This window comes from Heloderma suspectum, chromosome 3 (assembly GCF_057233095.1).
Source record: "Heloderma suspectum isolate Gila_16-S chromosome 3, 16-S_ref, whole genome shotgun sequence".
In the NCBI taxonomy this organism is placed as follows: domain Eukaryota; kingdom Metazoa; phylum Chordata; class Lepidosauria; order Squamata; family Helodermatidae; genus Heloderma; species Heloderma suspectum.
In genome coordinates this window covers 247,826,580-247,851,643 of record NC_139460.1, presented here as the reverse complement: position 1 = coordinate 247,851,643, position 25,064 = coordinate 247,826,580, and the positions used below count along the sequence as shown (strand labels likewise).

At 39.6% G+C, this 25,064-nt stretch overlaps 1 protein-coding gene across 9 annotated transcripts in view; it reads left to right on the top strand.

The window, feature by feature from the left end:
- Positions 1-25,064, top strand: part of ATRNL1 (attractin like 1) — a 920,708-nt gene that overhangs the window by 204,932 nt on the left and 690,712 nt on the right. For all 9 annotated transcript variants that reach the window (XR_014789465.1, XR_014789464.1, XM_084846134.1 and 6 more), the window contains 4 exons: positions 13,447-13,579; positions 14,200-14,381; positions 21,731-21,944; positions 23,777-23,965. Coding sequence is in view for 7 of the 9 variants with exons in the window: in XM_084846134.1 (XP_084702260.1) it covers positions 13,447-13,579; positions 14,200-14,381; positions 21,731-21,944; positions 23,777-23,965 (718 nt within the window). In the remaining 2 variants the exon portion in view is untranslated. The remainder of the gene's footprint in view (positions 1-13,446; positions 13,580-14,199; positions 14,382-21,730; positions 21,945-23,776; positions 23,966-25,064) is intronic.

Here is a 25,064-nt window from a genome sequence, read left to right as displayed (position 1 = left end):
TAGTCCTTGTTTGAGAAGCATTTAAAAGTACAGCTGTTGTTCCCTTGCTGTTATGAGCCCTGCAGTAGGGAATTACGGGGCCTAGAAAGTGAAATGGCAACGAGACATCTTCAGTTCGGCTGATTATGCTTGGAGTTTATTCCCTGGGGGTGGGGTGGCTACCATAATGTACAAAGTGAATATCTTTGGAAGAGCAATGGACATGGCATTGAACAATGCTGCTGAGGCACTAGAAGCCATTGGGATAGAGATGACAAGCATGAGAATGGCTGTTTTGCAGAACTGCCTGGCCTTAGATATGATTACAGCAGCCCAGGGCGGTATTTGTGCCATGTTGCATCAGGAATGCTGTGTGTGCATTCCTGACAAGCAGAGTGTGATAAATCACAGTGTAAGGGATTTGTATGTGCAAACTGAGAGAATACATCACCTAGAAGAGGACTTCTTCTTCAGACCAAGTTCAGATTGGTTTCAAGGAATCGGGGGTGGGTGGGTGGAAGCAAGTAGTTGCAGTAACTGTGACTATCATAGGTAGTTTTATACCTTTGTGTGCTTGCTCATATGGTTGTCATATTTTAAAATATACAGTAAAGTACTTATCAATCCCCTGGTGATCAAACGACAGGGCAAAGAAGATCCAGCCCTCTGGGTAAGAAGGGATTATGGCATGCAGACCAGTATCGTCCTTTGATCATCTGTGGGTGGAGTGTAATGGCCCCAGGCCTGTAACCAAGTCACCTGTAGTTTTAGAGGGGCCTAGAGATCCATAATGCCCCCTTTAGGCATTATTATTAGTGCAATTCCCTTGCTAGTGGGCCTCTGAGCATGTGTGATGAGTCAAAGGTCGATAGCGCGGCCTCAGCACATTCCATGCTAACAAAAGCTAGTATCTTATCAGGGCCTAGGATGTGCCTGAGAAGTGAGGCTATGTTTATGCCGTGTTACAGGTGTCTGTGCTGGGAAAGTTCTGATTGTTTTCCTTGTGACCAAGCACTGTTAGCCTATGCTGGGAAAGTTGCAAATGAACGCTAATTAGCGCTTGCTTCTGTCATGCTGCCTTACTGCCGACATGTATGGTATAAAACCCATTTTACCCCATGGCTCTGGGTTCAGTGAAGCTGTCTGATCCAACCATTGGGTATGCCTGTGTGCTGTAAGTACTCAATAAAGTCTCCTTGTAAGCAAACCTGGATCTGGCTTATCACTATCTAGGCACCTCCAAACCTTAGTAGCCCACGGCCGGGGCAATACACTGGTTCAGATAGTATCTGACAAGACCACTACTGTTTATTATCTGAACAAGCAAGGCAGAATGAGATTCCTTTCCTTCCTTGATCTCACACTCATGCTCTATCACTGTGAATCCCTCACTGTATCAGTCTAATAACAGTTCACATAGCAGGGGTAGTCCTTGCAGACGACCTCAGTCAAATTTTTTCGGCATCAAATGAGTGGATTCTAGCTTTGTTGGTGGTGAACTGTCTCTTTTGCAAGTGGGGCATTCCTCAGATAGACTTGTTTGCCCAAGTGGAGAACAGCCACTGCTGTTTTTCTGCAGCAGGGCAGGCGTGGACTCAGGATTGCTGAGGGACTCATTCCTTGGATGGTTCCATTCCTTTATGTCTTTCCACCTATTCCCCTCTTCACAAAAGTTCTGGCAAAGATCAGCGCAGATGGGGAAAATTGCCTGCTTCTTATCCCATATGTCAGGGTGGAAACTGAGCCAATAGAGCCCCAGAGCAGTTCTGATTCTGAGGAGGAACAGCAATCCGTGGGAGAGGAGCTTGCTCATCTCTCACAAGCACAGCAGCTGGCAGAGATTCCTCCTGCCAGCATTCCTGGGATAGATAGTGACCCTGGCAGTGAGAGAGCGCTGGAGGGGGGTTGCTGGACGCTTGGCGCAGACGCAGGAAGCGATGACAGATGGCGGGCGCGGAAAGGAGGCATAGCGCTTGTTTGGCGCGCAAACAACGGTCGCGTCCTGAGGACCCAAGGAAAGAGGGAGGATCTCTCCCTAGCCCATAAGTTCAGGGTCTTCACGTGGTTCTCTTTCAAATGGGGACCAACTGCCTTACCTGGAGCTTAGGCTACTCAGCTATCTTTCCCCAGTGCTGTTCCTTGCTTTGGCACTACCTACTAGTATTCTGAAAGAGTCATAAAGTAATAAAGGAATAAAGGCTCAGAAAGAATTCCTCGTCATCTGTGTCCTGAGTTGGCTATTGGTGGGGACTGCAAGAGGCAGCTAGGGTGCTCCTGACACCGTAGTGGCCAAGGCAACCCTGGTTCACACTTCCATCTATCCTATTAGGGAAGTACATTCACTTCTCATTGATCTCAAACCTCCTGTTGTGCGACCAAGGCAGAATCCACTATTCAGATCTAGAGACGCTCCTCATGATGGCATAGAGAACTTGGTAAATACGTCTCCTATTTATACCATAAAGGCTGTTCAGAAGGTACTTGATGCAGTTTGTAAGCTGACTACAGAGAAGTTGTATTGCCAGAAATAGGCCTCTTTTTGCAGTTTTGTGGACCTTCATGGGTTCAATCTAGTTTGATGCTAGCCAGCTGTACCAAGTTCTCAAATTCATTCTGTTCTTTCATGGGTTTTAACTTTTTCCTCCTTGAGAGTTTGTTTAGTGGCAGTTATTTAGTGGCAGAAGCAGGTGTATCACTGTTTTCACACCCCTTGGCTTAGCAGTTCCTCAGGAGCGCTTGGAACCTTGCTTGTCCAGTTTGAAGATCAGTTCAGGCACGGATCCTGTCTGTTGTTCTGCAGGCTTTGACTGCCAAGCCGTTCGAGCCACTAGCCACTGTTGATCTTCACCTACTTTCCTGGAAGGCGGCTTTCCTTGTGACTATGAGATCTGCATGCAGGTCAAGTAAACTTTGTACACTTGACTTGGATGGCAAAAGCCTGAATAAAAATGTGTTTGTCTGTTGGCGGAAGGAAACAGAGATGGAGATAGCCTGGTCTCCCTTGGCAGGAACTTCCAAAGTCCAGGAACAGTCATTCAGAAGATTCTCCCATGTTCCTGTAAAATGTACCTATGGTAGTGGTAGGATAGAGGATCTCTTTTGAGGATCTTAAAACCTGGGCAGTTTCGTATAGGAGGTTGCAATCTTTCAAATAGCCTCGTCCCAAGCCATGTAGGGCTTTATTAATTATGACCAGGCCTTTGAATTGTGTTCAGAAACAGACCAGTGAAACTGTTGTAAGAAGGGAGTCACATGCTGCCTATAACCAGCCCCGGTCTGGCTGCAGCATCCTGGACCAGCTGAAGTTTCCAAACATTTTCCAAAGGCAGCCCCATGTAGAGCATGTTACACTTTTCTCAATTGAAGTAATTAAGATAAGTGCTACTGTGGCCAGATCTGACATCTATAGGAGTGGGTAGAGTTGGTGCACTAGCCTTAGCTGTGCAAACGCACTCCTGGACAAAATCTATCATCCAGGTTCAGAGCTGAATCCAGGAATACACCCAAACTGTGAACATGAGTCTTCAAGTGTAGTGTACCCCATCCATCGTAAGTTGAATCCCTACTCCCTGATCTGCCTTTCAACTGACCAAGAGCATATCTGTTTTGTCTTTATTGAGCTTCAGTATGTTTGCTGTCAGGGCCGCGGTGGCTTAGTGGTTAAGACACTGAACTGCAGACTGGAAGGTCGACAGGTCAGCAGTTCGAGACCCGAGTGCTGCGTGATGGAGTGAGCTCCCGACAGAGTGAGCTCCCGTCTTCAGTCCCAGCTTCTGCCAACGTAGCAGTTCGAAAGCAAGAAATTGCAAGTAGTTAAATAGGTACCGCCTCGGCGGGAAAGGTAACAGCGTTCCGTGCACCTCGGTGTTCAGTCATGCCAGCCACATGACCACGGAAGCGTCTTCGGACAGCGCTGGGTCTTCGGCTTAGAAACGGAGATGAGCACCGCACCCTAGAGTCGGACACGACTGGTTGGGGACACCTTTACCTTTTTATGTTTGCTGTCATTTAGTCCATTACCAACATCAGACATTGACTGAGAACTTGAACAGTTTCCCTGGATTTAAACGGAAAAAGGAGAGATAGAGTTGGGTGTCATCAGCATACCGGTGGCAGCAAAGCCCAAAACTCCAGACAACTTCTCTCAAACATTTCCATGTATGTGTTAAATAGCTTGGGGGGCAAGATGGAACCCTGAGGGACAGCATAGCCCAATGGCCATGGTGTTGGACAGGTACCCCCAAGCACCATCATTTGAAGTCATGCCTCTAAGGAGGAATGGAGCCACTTTAAAACAGTGCTTCCCAGACTTATCCCAGTCCGGCAACCTAGAGAGATATCATAATTGATGGTATTGAAAGTTGCTGAGAGGTCCTGCTGAACTAAGAGGGATACACTCCCCTGTCCAGTTCTCCATATAAATCATCCACCAAAGAGACAAAAGCAGTGTCTACTCTGCAAATCCTGTCCAGGCTGATAAACTGATTAATTATATTAACCAGTGTAAATTCTCACACGAATGATTGCTTATATTAACATAAAGGTTTTGTTTTTATATGTTTTCCTGACTTCACACGTTTTCTGAAGTGTATACAAATGTTTATTAGAAAAGGAGGGGATATTTCAGCTCCTTATTTACTTTCCTGCATATAAAAAGAAAATCCACCTTTACTCCCACTTCTACCACACTGATACATGTTCCCTTGAGAAGAAACATGGAGATTATTATCAAAAATGATTGACTTTACTTATGTGTTATCGGTGGCATACAGTAGTGCTTTTGACAGGAGAGTAAAATTACTTGCGATAACGCAAACCCTCAGAAAAACATCAGAATGCTGTGGGTAGTTTTCAGAGTTTATAAAAACATTTATAGCTAAGATAAGTATTTCTCTTAAAAGCAAACACATATTTAAAAAGCTGCACGCATGCTATGATTTTTAAAAAGAAAGTTCCAAATACCGGTTTATGTGATTTTTCTTATTTGATACTTAGAAAAAGCAATGGTTAAAAAAAAGCTAGATATGAAATGAAGAAAGGAAGGACTAAAGCAAGAATATTACGTTACAAGTATCTATCATATAAGGCCTGTTAGGCAAGGACAGCTGGATAATGAACAGAAATTATAGTTTGGATTTTTCCCATATCATATATTATCTTTATTGAGAAAGCAATGAAGCTGAAATGTCAAACTGGTCAGGAATGCTAAAATACAGGGAACATAGTTGAAATGTAAAGTGCTAAAGCCCACCCTTCTTAATTGTTTGCAGCCTTGTGTTCTACATCCAAACAAAGGCCTGAATCAGTCCCATCACCTACATGGGATTAGGTGAACACAGATGTCCTGCAAGTGTAGCTCTCACTATACATAGGCTGGGGAGCTGCCAGTGGGAGTGGGTGATGGGTCTCCCTCCTACGTGTGCTGCTCAATATACAGAAGAGGGAAGAATGAGATGAAGAACCAGATTGCTTCCCAAATTTGTAAATGAAATAAAAATAATGGTTTAACTTCTGATAATGTGCAAATTTTCTTTGTTGTTCCTGTACTCATGACCTTATCTCTGTTACTGTATAAAAAAAATGGAGATCCCAATTGGTTATGGGTTTTGTATATCTTCACTGCCCTCCTTGACATTGTGGTTGCAATTATTGCCATTTTGCCAATTGAGTCATCCAGGCCAAAGCAATGTCAAGTCTAAGGGATTTGTATGTGCCCAAGGGTAAAAAAGATGCATTAATATAGGTGTACTATGCATATACGTTCCATGGGGTTTTCTTGGCAAGAATACTGGAGTGGGTTGCCATTTCCTTCTCCAGTGGACCACATTTTGTCAGAACTCTCTGCCATGACCTGTCCGTCTTGGGTGGCCCTGCACGGCATAGCTTATGGCTTCACTGAGTTACGCAAGCCCCTTCGCCACAACAACAACTATGCATATATTACTACAAAATTAAAGTTACAAGAAATTATGAGACATGTACAATGTACTACTTCTTCTGCTACATCTTTCCCTTTCCTAGTTTCATGGTGACTTTGAGTGCATTGCTTCAATAACTTCAGCTGAGCAGGCTAAAATAAAACACATTATTATACACATCCACTCTATATCTTCATATTTAAATTGTAGATTCTTCTCTTGTTTTAAAAAAAACATTTATTTAAATATTTTTTAAATATTTTTAAAAATTTTTTTAAAGAAAAGAGCAATAGATTAACCAACCTTTCATTAACCAATAATGCATTAAGCACTCAATAAAAACATAACCACCAACTTTCGCTTATATATTTCCTTTTCAGAGTTAACAGAGATGATATTCATTGAAAGTATAACACACAATATATTAAAAATCTATGGAAATCATTTTTCCAAGAAATCCTTCAAAATAGGGTAGCTCTAATAAGTATCTCTAGTTTGCATAAATATATTGTCCATTATAAGTAATCCCCATACTTTGTCCAAGCAGCCTTTAATATTGGTCACTTGGAAGCATTTCTATTGTGAAGCCAGTTGAAATTTGGCTGCTGTTAACAAAAGGTGTATTCATTCACATTATGTATTTGAAATATTCTCATTCTCTAACACAACATAATGGTAAGTGGATTCAAGGGATTGTATTGTCTATAATAGACTCGTATATAGCTAAAGCTCCTTGCTCAGTATTGGATTAGCTTTGGGCATGATGACTAAACATGTAAATAATGATCTTTCTGAAACTATTATTTGCTGATTCCATGTGGAACATATAGTTAAAACTAATTGTTAAACAGTTCTTGTCTTTATGCTATGCTATAGCCCTACAATTAATTTTATCAAAGACCTGCGAGATCAACTTTTGTTAAATATTAAAGGAAAAGCTTTTTCAAGGTAAATACCTTTACATAGTAATTGGATTGGTATGGATCCAGAGCAGAGTAATTAGGAGATGTATTGATGTGCTTAGATTTCCTTTGAATTGAACAGTAAGACTTCCCTTTGTGTTCACATGAACATAGGCAATCAATAGAGATGATTCAGAAGTACTTACTTGACAGCCACTTCACATCTTTAAAAGAGGTGATAAAAGAAGTGCCATTTTCTTGAGCTATTTTCTCTTGCTCCAACTGTAACAGGAGAAGTGGGACTTGCTAGTCTAGTGATGGGTGAGATGTATGGGCCCCACTTCTCATGTTATAGTAGAACCTGGTGGGAAACAGGAATCACAGGGTCAAATTCAAATTACTTATTTATTCACCATGTCTTTGCGACATAAACATTGGGCTGGTTTGCATGATCATCGGCACCCATCATGGCTTAAATAAACCCTACTATAACCCATGGGTTGTACCCACAGCAACATGCCACCCTGCCTGGGTTCACATGTTATGATAAGCTGCAGCAACAGCCTGTCATGGCTTGAATATTCACAGTGGCAGCCGGCACATGCTGCAACCCACCATGGCTTATTTGTGATGGGTGCAGCAATCGTGCGAACCGGGTCAATAGCTGTTAGAACTTTGATGTATTCACAATGAAGAATTTCCCTTTACAATATAGATAATTTCCAGTGAAGTTGTGAAGATATCTGAGTCCTGCTCTGATCTTTTTTCTCTATAGAAAACAGATCTTATCTATCTGTCTGGAACGTAGAAGCAGCATGTGCTTTTAATGTTTTTATATTTTATGTTGTTTTACTGTGTGCTTGTTGGTTTTAATTTTTGTGAACCGTCCAGAGAGCTTTGGCTATTGGGCGGCATAGAAATGAAATACATCATAAATAAATAAGTGTGAAGAGATACAGCAGCAACTCATTCTATCATAACACAGGAGTGCAAAGTTTGGGTGTGGCCATCGACTACTCCGTTAATTCATCTCAGTGAGAACAGAAGAGTAATTACGTAGCTAAGAGACCTCAGTTTAATAAGTGGAGATACGGATAAGCCTTGTGCCTTCTGTCCACCCTTCTCAGCACACTGTGATTAAACCTGGAAGTCTTCAATTAGCCATAGTTTCCCATTTCATCTAAACCTGGTTACCAGATTCAAAACATGCCACGAGCTTATACTGTGGTTTGTAGTTGGTTTAAGAACCTGGCTTCTTCTGAACCTGGTAATCATAGTATCCTGGTTTGGATAAAATGGGAAACTATGGTACACTGAAGATGTACAAGTTTAATTTTGGCATGCAAAGAAGGGAAGAGGGAAAGGGTTGCATGCCTAGACACAAGGCTCTTGTGTTATTTAGCTGAGATATGATCATCTGAACAAGGCCTTAGTAAATATAAATCTTGCTTTGAGACACAAAAATGGGATGGAAAAACAAATCTGAGAGAAAAAGATTGGTAGGCCTGTTGGGGAGAAATGTAGCTGCTTAGGTGTCTTAGAATCATCATCAAACTTTTTAATAAGCAAACACAAGCCTTCACAGAAACTTGGGCAGAAAAAAAATATCATTTCTAGTGTTGATAAGGAGCAGGGGAGTGCTTAAAATATCTGGAAAACTGGCACAAACAAAACAAACTGTAATCAGTTGGGCCACTGTATATGCTTCTCTAGATCTTAAGGGAATTAACTAATGAACATACTGAGCCACTAGCAATTATTTTTGATAAGTCATGGAGAACAGTGAAGGCACCAGAGAATTTGAAGGAGGAAAAAAAAAAACCAGATATGGTTTCAACCTAATCAAAATGAAAATATAAGAGAAGCCACTGCCATGTAATTCTAACTTAAGTTCAGTAAACTGACACTGTATACAGGCAACAGCTTCTTTTACGGTTGACTTGTACCAAACCAACATTGGAGGGTGAGGAAAGGTGCCCTAAAAATGGCAGACATTGTATGGGGTTTCATTGCATATATTCATGTTCTGCTCCATTCGCTGATCCTACTAGTCCCTATACCACCTTTTTCCAACTTGGTGCCTTCCAGATGTTTTGTACTTCAACTCCCATCAGCACAAGCCAGCATGGCCAATGGCTAGGAATGTTGGGAGTTGTCCAAAATGTCCGGAGGCCACCTGGTTGGAGAAGGCTGCCTTAGACTGTCATTTCGGCTGCTTTTAATCAGGATGGGAGATGGGGATCACTACCATTAAAAATTGGGTATAAAAGCACTACTTGTCTTTTGAGGAAATATCATTCAACCCCTAGCAGACATTTCTGCATCATGCTAATTTACCTTTCATGAAGCAACATGCCACTCTTGATGACAGTGAGACTTCATGGAAGGTAGCTTACCACTGTATAAGAAAACGAGGTAACTGAAAATGAGAGTTTATTCCTGCCCTTCCATTTAGGTGTTTTGCATCTCTTACAACTATAAGAAAATTGGTACAACAGTTGTGCTGTCTTAATTCTGAAGTTAATTCATTTGTTAGCTCTGGCTAGAATCTTAGCGTTAACAAGAATTACCTATTGGAATTGCATTTACGCTAGGCTACTGAGATTTGTCCAGAAAGGAACGTGTAAATTGGATTTAAAGGAAATAAGGGTTGGGAGTAGGGGAATATCTAAGAATGCAGAGAGTATTTTGACTTTCCTTTTAAACATTGTTAAATAGCTTTGGGTTATCTATAGTCAGAAATTCACATTGTGAAAGAGTGGTAAAACAGGGGTTTGTTTTTTTCTAAATAGGTTTTTTGATTGAACATTGCTTACTAACAATAAGCATTTTTGAAAGTAGCCTGAACTTTTCAGGATTTGACATTGTGATAATGACATGTTAACAAGGAATATTAGGTGGGGACAGTGTTAAGTGAGCAGATGGTGCTTACTTGCAATTTAAAATTCATTGTAATGTACCTCTCAGGCAGCATTGTCAATAATGTATAATGACTGAGCCAAACTAAATGCAAATAAGTATAAAAAGGTTCTCTGAAATTCATCTGTGCACATTTTACAGGCTTACCTTCTGTCACTTTGCAACATTCTGTTCTGGCTAATTTGTTATGTATATAGCTGTGTAGAGTTCTTGTAACACAACATGGTTGTGTTTTCAAGTTTGCACCTGATTACCTTGGAACACCTTTCTGCTGAGACCATAAGAATAATGGGTTTCTTTCAAAGTCTGTTTCAATATACCTACATGGTTCAATAAGAGCATGGAACATTGTTGAGTCATTCTATTGATAATTATGTGATCCTGTCTAGGACTGGAATATTTTTTTTAATATATGTACATTTAGTATTTGACAATTTACGAGTGGATTGTGTTCCTAATTATCAGTATTAGATTGATCTACCAACACTGTGCTGTTGCTGCATAAACTATTGTTTTGTCCATTAAATAATTTGTATTGATAAATCATGCATTTTTAATCAGAGAGAAAGAGAGTGCCCAGCTTACTTAATCCAGACCACTGCAATGACAAGATTCCCTATACTTCATTCATCCTCCACAGACAGAAATTCCACTGTTAACTGTTTGAACATAATATTATGGCAGCTGGACTCCCCCCCCCCCTAAAAACTGCTAGTGTGTTTACTTCCCTTAATCTTTTTTTCCTCTATATGCAACATGCTCAGTTTCTTTTAGCTGTTCCTTGGATGTCATGCATTCTGTCTGGTCTTTGTTGCTTTCCTCTTGTGGAGTAATTCCCACTTTACAGCTTGTGTTCTAGAATGGATGCTGAACACAAAATGCACTAGCCTTTCATTAAGTGTGAAGGGAGCATACACAAAATTTGATGTATGTCCCATTACAACTTTTGGAAATGGAGGCCATATCGTTTCTTGATCTCCACATGCAAGTATTTTAAAGGAGGATGGACACACAATTTTACACACAAGGCTCTTGATGTTTGTTCATCAAACTTGAAAGAAAATAGCAGATCACATTATGCTGTAAAGACAGAGATGTACTCTGGATATCACTAATATCCATTTATTTATATTTATTTTATTTTAAAATATTTATATCCTGCCTTATCCCCAAGGAGTTCTAGGAAGCTTACAACAAAAGTCAATAATTTAACAATTAAAAACATCTTTTCAATTTACAACATAACATAAAATGCAAGAACAGCAGCAAAATACAACATTGTGGCAATCAAAATATTGAAATATTCAAAAAATGTTATTTATTTATTACATTTCTATATTGCCCCATAGCCGAAGCTCTCTGGATGGTTTACAGAAGTTAAAACATTAAAATTCAATATACAAAATAAAGATCAGTTAAAATATAGACCAATTAAAACAAATTAGAATTGCCTACTTGAATGCCTTTCTAAAAAGGAAGTTGTTTGCCAGGTTCCAGAAGGTAGTTCATGAGAAAGTGGGAGAGGCCTTCCTTAGAAGGGAGTTTGAGAGTCTAGCCATAGCCACTGAAAAGGCCCTCTCTCTAGTCCCAGCTAGGGGTATCTTAGAGGTTGTTGGGGCATTCAGGCAGGCCTCCAAAGATGATCTCAATAGATAATCTTCTAAAGGAATATTAAACGGTCATATGAGAAGTGTAAGCAGAAATATCTAACTTGTAGAAGAAATCTGTGAACTCCAGAGTTTCTTCCAGAAATATGCAGGTGTTCTCTCCATCTGTAGTTCGTTGTATTGCCCCGGCTGTGGGCATTGAACTCTTAGGTTAGAGGTGCCAAGATAGTGATACATCAGATTCAAAGGTTTACTTACAAGGAGTACTTTATTGGGTAACTTACAGCACACAGGTGTACCCAATGGTTGGATCAGACAGCTTCTCTGAACCCTGAGCCATTGGGTACAATGGGTCTTATATGTTGGCTATAAGGCAGCATAACAGCAGCAAGCCCCCCCTAGCGTTCATTCCCAGTATAAGCTAGAAGTGTTTGGTTCTCAAGTACAGCCACCTGCAGCTCAGCGTAAACACATAGCTTCACTTCTCAGGCATGGCCTGAGAAGGCTTTCTACTCATTAGTAAGGAATGCGCTGAGAAGGCTGTTATCGGCCCTCTGAATCATCTTCACATGCCCAGAGGCGTACTAGCAAGGGAATTGCGCCAATAATGAACTTAAGCAAGCATTATGGATCTCTAGGCCCCTCTAACACTACAAATGACTTGGCTACGCTCCTGGGGCCAGTACATTTGTGCAGGTTTTTTTGCTGAAGGAATTTGATTCTTTGGAAAAATGCTTTACTTAGAATTATTATAGAATGGGAAGGTCACAAACTATCACTTTCAACTACGCACATCAGTACTGTTCCCCATTTCCCCCAGATAATGCAGAACACAGCCATCAGTAATGGACAGGAGCAACCAGTTGAACACGCTCGTATGCTTATAAGGCAGATGACTTCATAGCTGATGGTGAGAGACTATGGGATAGTTTGGATGACAAAGTGGCACAGCAAGTCTCCCCCTTCTTCTCCAGCATGTCCACAAGGAGCAGTCTGGAAGCTTTTGCTTCCATTTTTAGAATAACTGTAGTTTGCTGTCTCATCCAGACCCAGGCTGAATGTACACATAGCAGTTTTACCGTTATCATACTTCAGTGATAACTGCTGTTGCCCATTGGTGTCATGTGCACCAATAGTTATCATTGCAGTATGATAGTGGTAAAACTGATGTGTGTAGATTCAGCCCCTGTCAAACTGTGGTTAATTTTAACTAGTTAATAGAAACAAGCCAACTTCAAACCATAGTATTAAACTGACTTGTTCCCAGTAACCATAATTAAGATTAACTGTAGTTTAGTGTTTGGATGACATACTAAACTGCAGTTAATCTAAGATGGAAGCAGAACTTCTAGTTTTCTTGTGACTGCACCAGAGGAAGAGTGGAGGGGGGAATATGTGAGCCTGAGGCTTGCTGAGTTTAATTCTCATCATGCTAAACCATGGTTTAGCATGATACATGAATATAGCCTGTGACTTGTTTTAGAGCAGTGTTAGGCAACCTTTTGAGGCTGTGGGCACATTTGGCAATATGAGAAACTGTCCTGGTCACCATCACAAAATGGCTGCCATTTTGTGTGTGGTATGGCAAAGGACAAATGAGAGGGGGGAATGTGACCTGCCAAAAAGACGGAGTACAAGGCAGAGATAGGGTGTGAGCTTCAACACACTAAAGAACTCCTTTCAGCATTTTGTCCAGTTAACACTAGTCCCATAGAAAAAAGTTTACTAGTCAAAGAAACACCCATCTCTACAATTTACTAAGAAGTTATGATTGGTTTGTGCTGTTTTCTAATTAATTAAAAGTCACATGTCATATTCCGTAAAAGCAATTGTTTAAATACCAAAACATATTTTGATGAATCTTGTATTTATCTTCCCCAAATATTCTTTCTCATATTTAAAAAGTCTTTTATGTATTCTGTGTTTTAATCATGTTGAAATGGATACATACTTTTCTTTACCACCTTCTTTCAAAAAAGAGTAAGGTTCACAACAAACTATAAATCCACACATTTTCTTACTGATAGTTATATATGTAGACCGGTCAATTCCTTCTGCATTTTTAAGTTGTCTCCATTATTCTGAAAATCAACAAAGTTTCTGTGTGTGCTTTTATTCTAGTCAGTGAAAAACTACACCAAATGTCATGTAAGAAATGAACAGATCTGTAATAAGCTGACTAGCTGTAAAAGTTGTTCACTAAACCTCAACTGCCAGTGGGACCAGCGACAGCAAGAATGCCAAGCTTTGCCAGGTAAAAGGGAAAAATGTGCATGGAATAATTTTTTGTTTTTAGCATTATTAGAAAAAGGGAAGGAAGTTTCAGATTAGTATTAGGAATGCAGACTTCAAAATTCAACACAGTCACCTTAACCAGTAATCAGTTAAGGTAATGTAAAAAGTACAAAATCAGTACAAAAATGATAAAGCCAAGATGTTTTCACATTTGGATTTGATTCAAATGCAGTTGTACTCTTTTAGATACAACTTAATTTCGGTTTGGTTTTCTAAGGCACCCATCAATATGTTATCTAAATGTTAATCAGTTGATGTAAAGCAAAGTAACATAGAACCTTATATACATAGATTGAAAATCTTTTTATTGCTGAGATTACTGGCTGTTAACCCATTATATAACTCATTGTGCTGCTACTTACATCATAGTTTTGCTAATTGAAAATGTTAGTACTATTAAGCCATTTGAATGTACATATCTGTTGCAGTGATGGTTTTACAATAAGAATGTATAAAATATAATGTAGGTGGTGCCTGTCAGTTGAACTGTATTCTGCAAAGTTAATATCAAAGCCTAGTTCTAAATGTGACGTTTTTTTTTTCCACAACTACTTTTAAGCTTGTGTAACTCTTTACTAGCTCATCTATGTGGAGAAGGATGGAATCATGTTGGAGATGCCTGCCTCCGTATAAACTCTAGTCGTGAAAACTACGATAATGCCAGACTTTACTGCTATGGCTTAAATGGGATTCTTGCTTCATTAACAACCTCAAAAGAAGTAGAGTTTGTTTTGGATGAAATACAGAAGTATACTCTCCAGGTAACTTGAGTGTTTATTCAGAAGTGCATATGCAAATGTAAGATGAGGACTGGTTTTATTAATTTTTAGGGATAGTGATGGAACCAGATGAATCTAGAAGTATTTGCTCCAGTGTACTTGGTGCCAACTCTCTACAGGATCTGCTGGGATGCAATCTTTTCCCCAGTGTGTTGAGAGTTCGGTTCTAAAATGTCCTTCACTTTTGCTATGTCTTGCTACTGTGACCCTTTTGCCTTGCAGTCTATATAGATTTTATTTTTAAGCATAATGAGACCATTAATGGAAACAGAATTAAGCCCAACCCACTGAGATAACAAGGTTTTTTAAAATGTCAAATTATTTTGTCCTCATTATAGTGTTCACAGTTATGCATTCAGCAGAATTATTATAGCTGGGGGACTGCTTTGTCAACCTGAAACTGACTTTGACAAAAAGTGTAGTTGTTAAAAAGGTCTTAAGGCTTTAGTATTACAGGGAAACTGTTATTTGTTCAGTCTAAGTGAAGAGCAGGAGGTTGCCTTCTCTTGACTTTTGGCTAACTAGGCATATTATGGTAAAGACGTTGCAGAACACTGCTGATCTTAAGTCTTTTAGCTATTAGCTGATAATTAGTAGTACTGATGATGTGTTGTTGCGATAGTAATCCTGCTTAGTACGAGAGGAACCACAGGTTCAGACATTGGGTGTATGTTCCCCAAGGAGCCAGTGGGGCAAAGCTACCATCTGTGGGATTAGGACTGAACGCCTCTTAAGTCAGAATCCACACTAAATGTAATGATATTGCAGCGCCTTGGAGCCTCAGTTGGCCTCGGATAGCCGAGCCACCCGGCCCGGTGTAGAGACCCATCTGTTTCAGGAGCTGAGCATGGCTGGAAGGGGGCCACCTCTCACCCATAGCACACTGCATGTTTGTGGAAAACCCAGTGCTAAATCATTTGTAGATGACCTGATTCTGCTTCAGGTTATCATATGTAGCAGAGCAGCTCCCTTGTTGCAATCTATCAAAATTGAATTATCAGTAAGGTAAAGTATATGCTGTTTAGTAGAAATGTAGACACATAACTGAGTGTAGTTCCTTCATTTTAGTCTCACTGATGCTTAGCGGACGTAAGCTTATAAAGCTAGATGCAGAACAGATTGTGAGGTCCCTGTTAAAGCAACTATTGCATAAAACTGAAATTACTACTATGAAAAAGTTACTGGTCCTGCTGCCTTTCATATTTGATAATCCAATGGTCAATAGACACTTTCATGGTGATTTATTGAAATCTTAAGATCTGTAACATTATCTCATTCTCAGAGAATATTATACAGTTTTATTCCACCTTACTTATTAATGAAGGCAGATGAGTTGGAGAGTTCATTGTGTGTCATGTATGTATATGAGCTGTTTTCTTGTTATTGTGTGTCTTTGTGATGGCTAAAAGATCTGTTTGGGATTCAGTTACAATATTTCTGTTTATTTCTTCAAATTTTATGAGATGAACTCAGAACAAATTTAGTACTAATAAAATAAAGGTCAGCCAGACAGAATTGTTATAAATAGATCACTTACAGTGTGTGATACATATTCATGAAAATATATATTTTGTACTTCACCATGTTACATTCTGGGATTAAATAAGGGCCATGGCTTTATTAATATCAGAGCATGTGCAAAGCGTTGAAACTTTAACTTAATTGAAATGTAATTTCCAACCTCAATGCAGATATTTCATTTTCATGGGATGATATAGTGAAAAATCTGTCTACACCAGGGGTGGGCAGCTTCAGTGGACCCCACTGTGGGCCACATGCCTCCCCCCCACCAGAAGTATCCATGTCACCACTAGGAAGTGGTCTCATGGCCAGATTCCTAGCAATTATGCTGGGAAAGAAGGTGAGTGCTCCCCGTGTCCCTTGTTTTCCAGCAGAATTGCTGGGAATCTAGGGGCTATGGTGGCAGGGGACTGAGCAGGGGCTGCAAGAAACAAAAACATTGAGAGCTGTGTGTTGCCCATGGGCCGCATGTTGCCCACCTGTGGTCTACACCATCCTCATTCCCAGATCTGGGCAAACTCATAGCCCTTGAGCAAACATTAGTTTTGCTCCTCACAATCACAAGCCTGGTTGCATCCCCTACTCCCCAGCTGAAAAGCCTTGGGTTGGTGAATTACTGCAGTCATGATGGAAGCTGTCTATTTTCCCATGATGGAAGGGAAATTTTTTGTATGTATGTAGACTGGCAACAATGGAGATATTGGTGGCAAAAATGGAGAAGCGGAGCCATGACAGGCTGTGATCTGAGCAGCTGTGAGAGGCATAAGCAGCTATGCAAGTGCAGTTACTTGCCCAGAACTTGTGGAGAGGAGATAGATAGATGATATTGATCCATTCATTAGGTATTGGATGAGTTGACCCAGTGTGGGAGTTGTTGTTTTTTTAGTAGTTTCACATTCCAGGAGCATGTTGGCAGTGGGAAGCATGGTTGCAGCTTTATTTTAAATGTGGTCTGGGTGGGGGGAGGAAAGGAGCCTATCAGTTTCAGATTTTTAAAATGGTAAAGCAAGGATGGGCAACTTTTAGTCTCCTAGGTGTTTGGCTTACAACTCTCATCACCCCTCACCATTGCCTATGCTGGCTAGGGCTGGTGGAAGTTGTAGGCCCAAACCTCTGGAGGGTCACAAGTTGTTCATCCCTGAGTTAAAGAAATGAAAAGAATGCCTTGCTATGAAAAATCTTTAACCCCTCATTCCACCTCCCTCCATAAATAATCAAAATAGCCCCCCAAATTCACCACTGGTAGGGAGTGTTTGTCTCAGTCCCAATATGTATATGTCACTCATGCGCACACATGCATGGACTCATACATTTATGTGAACCCGTACATCTTCAAATGGAATGGTACAAAGAAGCATCAAATCCATGAATACAGCCTGTGACAGCCTGTCATTTTGACAAATTTACTGGCTGGAAAAATGGAGGTTTCGTTTTCTAGGTTTTCTGAAACTTCTGCAAGGTGTCATCACACCAAGCATACTTTTATTCAAATGAATTATGTCTTGAGACACTGAAGTTATATAAATTTGAGACAATCCATATGTAGTATACAACAAAGATAGACAACTAGATAGACAAATGCATGCACTTTGAGGAGATACCTTGGGTTAAATGATCATTTACTTATCAAAAAGTTCTAATGAAATGTTACAGTGATTTATGCTTTATCTCACTTCTGATTTTCTCCCCTCCAAAAGTAATTTCTCTTTCATTCCTATCTGTCTATCCCATTCCATTTATTCTGTGTATGTCATTCTGAATATGCTATCAGTTTCCAGAGAAACTTGCTGAGATTTTCCTTGATTTTCCTTCAGATGCTTGTTCTTTCAAGCTCCAATCATGATGATTTAGGCATTCAATTTCATTTTAGATGACCTCTTTGTTACAGATAGTATAGGAAGGTTCACAAATATAGGCAGAGCAACTGAGAAATGTCTCCTAATTTGGAATGTTTTTACTCGTTTCAGTCTTCAAATCTTTTAATATTTAAAATATAATTAACTGTGTAAAACAAAATTCCATAGGATTAATAGAAACTATTTGAGAATAGTTTATTTAAATATAGATTTAAATGTGGCTGGAGAGGGTTTTATTTAGAAAAAAAACTATGTCAGCAACATACTTGGACTATTGATACTTCACCTAATTGTATAGATGCCTAAATTTGAATCATTTATGCTGTATAAATGATTGGTAATTGTCTAGGTGTTCATACTTGTTTTAATCATGATAATTATCCCCATCACCACCAAAGGCATACACAGCTAGATTATCTTTCTAGTATGGTTTCCACATATAAAATAAATACCTAACTGTCCAGATTCTTTTAAAGAGCTTAAATGCCTGCCATGTCTCGAAACTGAAACATCTCTGGTTACACACTTTGAAATATCATTGTATTGATGACTCTTCTGTACTGTTACTAAGAAGGAAAGACAGCTGTCAGTATATGCTCTCTGTTGGAGAAGAACAATCTCCTCTACAATGATAAAGAAGAGTGGAGTGGGAAGAAATGACTTTAAAGTGTGACATGCTCAAGCTGTGCTTAGCACACAGAAGATACCAAATGGAGTTTTGATTCTTGGCCAGCCCCCATAATTATTTATTTAAAATTTAAAGATATAGAAGTGCCCAAGGCAGTTAATAATTAAGGGCATAATTTTGTCATAATGAAAAACATAATAAAAGGAACAGCTAAAAGAAACCAGCTAAAGGCTAGTATTAATCAGCATTCCAATGTACTTGAAATACCAAATGCCTGACATAATAAGAGTATCTCCATACCCTTTCTAATACAAAACAAGGTAAGTACTAGACTAGTCAGCATCTTCTAATCACTAAAAACACATAGGCTGCAATCCTATGCACATTTTCCTGGGAGTAAGGCTCTTTGAACACAATGTGGCTTAGCTTTGAGTAGGCATGCATAGGATTGCACAGTAACAGAGTTACAATAGCAAACATAACAGCAGGATAGCCATTCCCATAAAAACTGTACTGAGTATGCGGCTACGTACCCACAATGACATCACTTACAGACAACTTCTCAGGGAACTGTGCTTAGAAATGACTACTCAGCTAGCAGCAATGTCAGAATTGCAGGACTGATACACATTCCCACCCTCGTCTCCACACAATAACTACTGATAATACATTGGTAGTAAATACCAGTCTCCCCAGTTTGTTTTAAAAAGCTGAAGTAGGCACTACCTCTCCAAACCCTTCAAAAGACCTAGCCTGAAACATCATTACCCTCTGGCCTTCACCAACCCATTCCCAGGTAGACCTGGATACACTGGTCATGTTGCCCAGTACAGGAAAAGTAATGGACGTATTTATTAGAAATTATCTAAATCAGTTGTGCAAGCTATTCAGCTCTGAGGGCCACACCAGTGTCTGCTGGGGGTATATGGGCTGCAAATGTGTACACTAGGGATGTGCGAATCCCCCAATGTCTGGTCTGAGGGAGGGTCTGGGCTTCTTGGGGCTCTGTGGATTTCTCCAGAGCCCTGACGCATCCTCCAGATTCGTGTGGGCTTTTTCTGTCTTTAAACAGGCAAGATACATTAATTGCGGCTGCAATTAGTATATCTTGGGCAAATTACGGCCGTAATTAGTGTATTTTACATCATTTTCGGCCATAAGGCACTTACTTAGAAATAAATTGCGACTACAATTTACGTATAAGTAAGCACTTTACAGCCACAAATGGTGTAAAATATGCTAATTATAGCTGTAATTTGCCGAAGATACACTACTTGCAGCTTCAATTAGCATATCTTCCCCTGTTTAAAGACAGAAAACATCCCACATGAAATCCAGAGGAAACAGGTAAGGAGGGCCAGTCTTTTGTGGAATCTGACCGCATTGGAGTCCATTGAGAATTTCTTCAGCATCACTAGTATACACACACATACATGCACACATACAATGCCACTAAGAGGAGATGCAGTTCCCCCACCCCCCTCGCTAGCAGGCTGGGGAACCCTTTTCTGCTCACAAGTAAGCACAGAAGCACTTTCAAATGGCATCCCAAATACCAAGCCTCAGCATGCCTACTCAGAAATAATAATGACCAGCATATCTACTCAGAAGTAAGCAGGGCAAGCCCCTGCTTGTCTTCTCAGACATTAGCAGGAATGAACCATTCAGCCGCTTCTGTCGTCAGCCCTGCCCCCTCTCCTAACAAGGAAAGCTTCTATCTCTGATCAGGTGCTGATTGAAGAGAAAGCTTTTCCCTGCCAGGAGTGTGGCAGAGCCTGTGAAAGAAGCTGGCAGGATCAGCTGGGCTGTGGAGGAAACATGGATGGGGTGCCACTGGTTTTGTAAGCCACACCAAGAGTGACCAAGGATCATATCTGGCCCTGCTCTAAATGTTCATACCCCAGACTGCCTCTCATTTTGCCCATCCTTCTCATTGTGATCAGCTTTCCTCGTCATCAGCGATCTGATCTAAGGATGGTGTGAGCACATAAGTAAACGTATACACACCATAAAAGTAGAGAAATTGCTGCATATCAGGATTCGATTGAAGATTGTTAGGGGTAGAGGAGCTGAAGCAGCATTCAAGCAGAACAGCCGTGTACAGTGCTGTAGGCTTTTGGTGCCTGTATGGTACCATATGGGGAACTGTCCTTGTTTTGGTGTGCTTTGCATGTCTGTATGTGGAGAGATAAGGTAATATCTTGAACTAGGTGCGCACTAAGGACACATGGGTGGATCTGTGTATTGGTATATCCTCTTCCGCATGCATTATTTATTATTATTGAGTTTAATCATTTATAAATCAACTTAAAAATATATTGTTCCATATATCTGTATCTGCCATATTTATTCTGGCAATTTTGGGCAGTGGCCTTCCCATCTTCCCTGGTGGACCCTTCCCTGATTATCTGGGATCCAAATTATATAGCACAGTAATTGCATAGCATGTAGCTGAGGGTTAGGTTTTTCTTTGGTGTAAGTGCCCTGATTTGGGTTGCTTACGCTAGAGTAAAGAAAAACCTAACTCTCACCTACATGCTATGCGATTAATGCAATGTGTAGTTTGGCTCGGAGTGGGACACATTGTCCTTGCACACATTGCTTGCAGTCTTAAAATAACAGGAATAATCAGGGACTTTCTAAAGGTCAAGTGGAACAGAGTTTAATCTTGGGTTCAAATAAGGAACACATAAAGTACAGCAGCACCCATTTTTGTCACTACTTTGTCTCTGCGGTGAAATATTAAGTAGGTTAGACTGTACCTCATAGTCATTTGCTCAGAGTCAAAGATAAGTGGCTTATATGTTAGTCTTCTAAAGCAAATGTAGAAAAAAGATATTTTGGCAGTTCACTGAGTTATGGGAAGAATTGGCAGACTTCTGAGTTGGTTTTGAAATTGCTAGGAAATGTCTACTCAAGCAGTGATTAACTTAATATGGTACCCATTTTCCTTCTTTCCTTTATCTGTTTCCATTGGCTTCTTGTAAATTTGCTTGTTTTTATTTGATCATTTTTTCTTTAGCAGTTAGTGTGCAATAATGAGTGCAGAACAATCCTGTGCTCAGACTGAATGTCCTTCTAGGTTTACTGTTTGAAAAACTAGTTTAGAGTATAGTTAACCTGCAGCAGCTTTTAGGAAGACATAATACGGGAGTTGAAAATTTTAGATCAAACATACTATCCCGATATGGGAAAATAGGAGGAGAAACCACTATTACAGTATTTGAAGTAATACAGAAGTATTGATGTGAAGGCTGAGAAAAATACAATACTATAATTAACTATCCAATTGATTCATGTGGTCCTTTTTTCATTCTGCTTCACAGAAAATATCACCTTGGGTAGGTCTACGCAAGATCAATATCTCCTACTGGGGATGGGATGATATGTCTCCGTTTACGAACACTACATTGCAGTGGCTTCCTGGAGAACCAAATGACTCTGGATTCTGTGCCTATCTTGAAAGGGCTGAGGTTGCAGGTCTGAAAGCAAATCCATGTACTTCCATGGCTGATGGCCTTGTATGTGAGAAACCTGTTGGTAAGAAAGCTTACTAAATTGCAAACTTTACTTTTGGAACAATTCAGTTCATTATGTTGATTTAGTATTTGTATCATGGATAGAATGGATGTTGGAAAACATGTTGGTAATAATGCTTGATTATGTTAATTATTGGGCTTGGGTAGGGCAGAGGGAATATTCTTCTGAAAAGTAGATCCCATTTTTCTGAAGTTTTTTTTTTAAATTGATACTTGGTGTTACACCAGTGTGTTTGAGTTAAGTCCAATGCAGTATTGAGGCTTTCACAATTTGATCCAGTGATTTCTTTTACATGTGGGAGCTCAGACATAACAATGAAGCTTCAGCATTGTGCTAATGATAATATTAGTCCATGAGAAATACTTTGTTATTCAATTAATCTTATGAAAACAATCCTGCTTGAAGCAACACAATTGCATGATAGATACTAACTTTCCTTTATCCTCACATATTAAGAAGGCTTATCATGTGAGGTTCTCCATGGAAACTACAAAACATCATAAACAAAATATAGATTCTACAAATGGTTTGCTTTCTTATGCATACATTTGTACTACCTAAAATGATAAAGCTATCAAGTTAATGCTGTGTACTTAGTTGTTTTCATGATGTTGATATTGCAGATTTTGTAAGTTTAGATGATGTGATCTGTGATCTTGTTGAGAGAGACAGCAATTACAATTCAGGCATGGATGTTAAGATACTTTCTGGAGAATGGAACTCTTGCAGCTGCAAATTATTGAAGTGTTGGAGATTTCAAGTTCTCTTCAAGAAGCTTGTGGATTTTTCTTCGCTGCTAAAAGCCATTTTATTAATTTTTACTATTAAGCAATTGCAAATGAACTCTGATATAAGCTAGTGGAACAATTTGCAAAGTCACTTCTCTTTTTAAAATTTTAATTTGGAATTTTACCTTGCAGACAGCTGAAAAAAGAGTTGAGAATAATACTTACTAGGTATAAACCCCATCCTCACAATCAGTAACACATAGACCTGGTTCACACAATCAAAACAAGCCACCGTGGCTTGATTGTGCAAACCGGTCTATACTCAAACTCATGTTATGTAAAAATCTTTTAGAATGGGAAAAATGGGTCCTACGTATACTTCTATTTGCTTTGTTCTCATGCTTCACAGTTATTTCTTATCAAAAGAAAATTAAACACCTCTGCTTCTTTGTTGTTTCGATATATAGCTTGTTGTGTTTTGATTTCATGGTCAATACATGCTACTAAGGGAAACAGAATGCACTCTGCTGTGAAAAATGTCCTTAACGTATTAAAAAATATTTCTCTTGTTTTCTCTTTACATTTGTACTGGCTGCAAATATATACGCCAGGGGGCAGATGCTCACTTGACAAATCACGCTCTTAGACAAAATGCACACTGTTTAAGGGAGAATATATCACCAGTGAAGTAAATAACTATTGTTTATGCACTATTTAACAAATGCAGTAGAACCAGAAGGTCATGGATTACTATACCTATTAAAGCATATTCAGTCATATTGTTTTACACTGTATGTACAGTTAACTAAATTGACTTTTGGATCTTATATGTCACATATACTAATAACTGAATCCAAGTAAAATAACTTGTAGATTATATTTCCCATTGAAAAAATGTAGCTGAGGTTTGTTGCATAGAAGAAATTGTGTAAAATAGTGTAAATTCAGTTTTTTAAAAGCCCTACATATAATAAGCATCACCTGAAAGCATTCCAGAATAAAGAAAAGGAAAAATATTTGTATTGAATTATATATACTCAAATAACATAAAGACATTTAGGGAAAATACTGATTTTCTACTTTTTTGTTTTCTTTCTCCTTCAGTTAGTCCAAATCAAAATGCTAGGCCCTGCAAAAAACCGTGTTCCTTAAGGACAACGTGTTCCAACTGCACAAGCAGTGGCATGGAGTGCATGTGGTGTAGCAGCACAAAACGATGTGTTGACTCAAATGCGTACATAATCTCCTTTCCATATGGACAGTGCCTTGAGTGGCAGACTACCACCTGCTCTCGTAAGTATTCGCATGAAATGAACATGGTTAATTATAGAAGACTTACAAAAATTAAGAACAGTATGTATCTAAGTGGGACTTACTACATTGGAGGGTGGATTCCTCCTGTTCTGGCCAGCCAGCCAGCAATACACTCTTCTAGGATATTCCATACATTCCCCTCCTTCCCTGGTTTTCTGTCCCCTCTTTTTATAGCATGCATTCCATGCCCACTGAGAATGCTCAGTTTTCATTGGCTTGTTTCTGGCATTTCCCTCTTTAGAGTTTTTCCTAAAGATTTTTTGTACTTTTGCAAACCTTGGAGTTACCCTGAGCTTGTTGATACCACGCCTGTTGATACCTCGCTCTTGTGTGTTGATAGTGCTATTTTGCCTGTTGTTGTTATTTCATTTCTACACTGCCCAATAGCCAAAGCTCTCTGGGTGGTTCACAAAAATTGCCATAAGTGTCGGAAAGGGCCTAGCTTCTTCAGCATAGGACATGATGACAGGGATATAGATTCAGTGACTTAGCTTTATTCAAAGGCGAATCAGGTGACATCGTTCACACTTCAGAGTCACAGCACTTAATCTTAGAAGTTAAAAATCAGTTAGCTCAAGAATTTATGGCCCATTAGATTAAGGAGCAGTCCATAGGCAAGTAGACTTAACTCTAAGAACAACATTAGAGATTTCAAAGCACTTAGAGATCCAAGTTCACTATACAAGATTCAAAAACAGGCTGTGGTTCACAACTCCAAAGGAATAGTGGCTAGAGCTCCAGGGAAAAATTGAGATGTTCCCGAAAGCATGATCCCCATACTCAGGAGTACCGAGCTGACTTGGATTCAGGGTCAAGTGTCGTTGCAGCCAAACAGAGTCCCTGTTCTTGGGGTAGATCCTTTGACATGGCAGGAATCCAAGTACAGAGATTTAAGAATAAACTAGGCCAAAGTATCGGGTAGAATGAGCTTGAGTGCAGTTCATGCATGGTCAACTGCATATCCCTGAGTACACTGTCTCCACCAGATGGTTCTTGAAGATTATGGCAAAAGCAAGCAATTAAATTGTTTTGTTTTGGCTTGTTGAATTAAAGCTGAGATTCTGTGAATAGAATACTG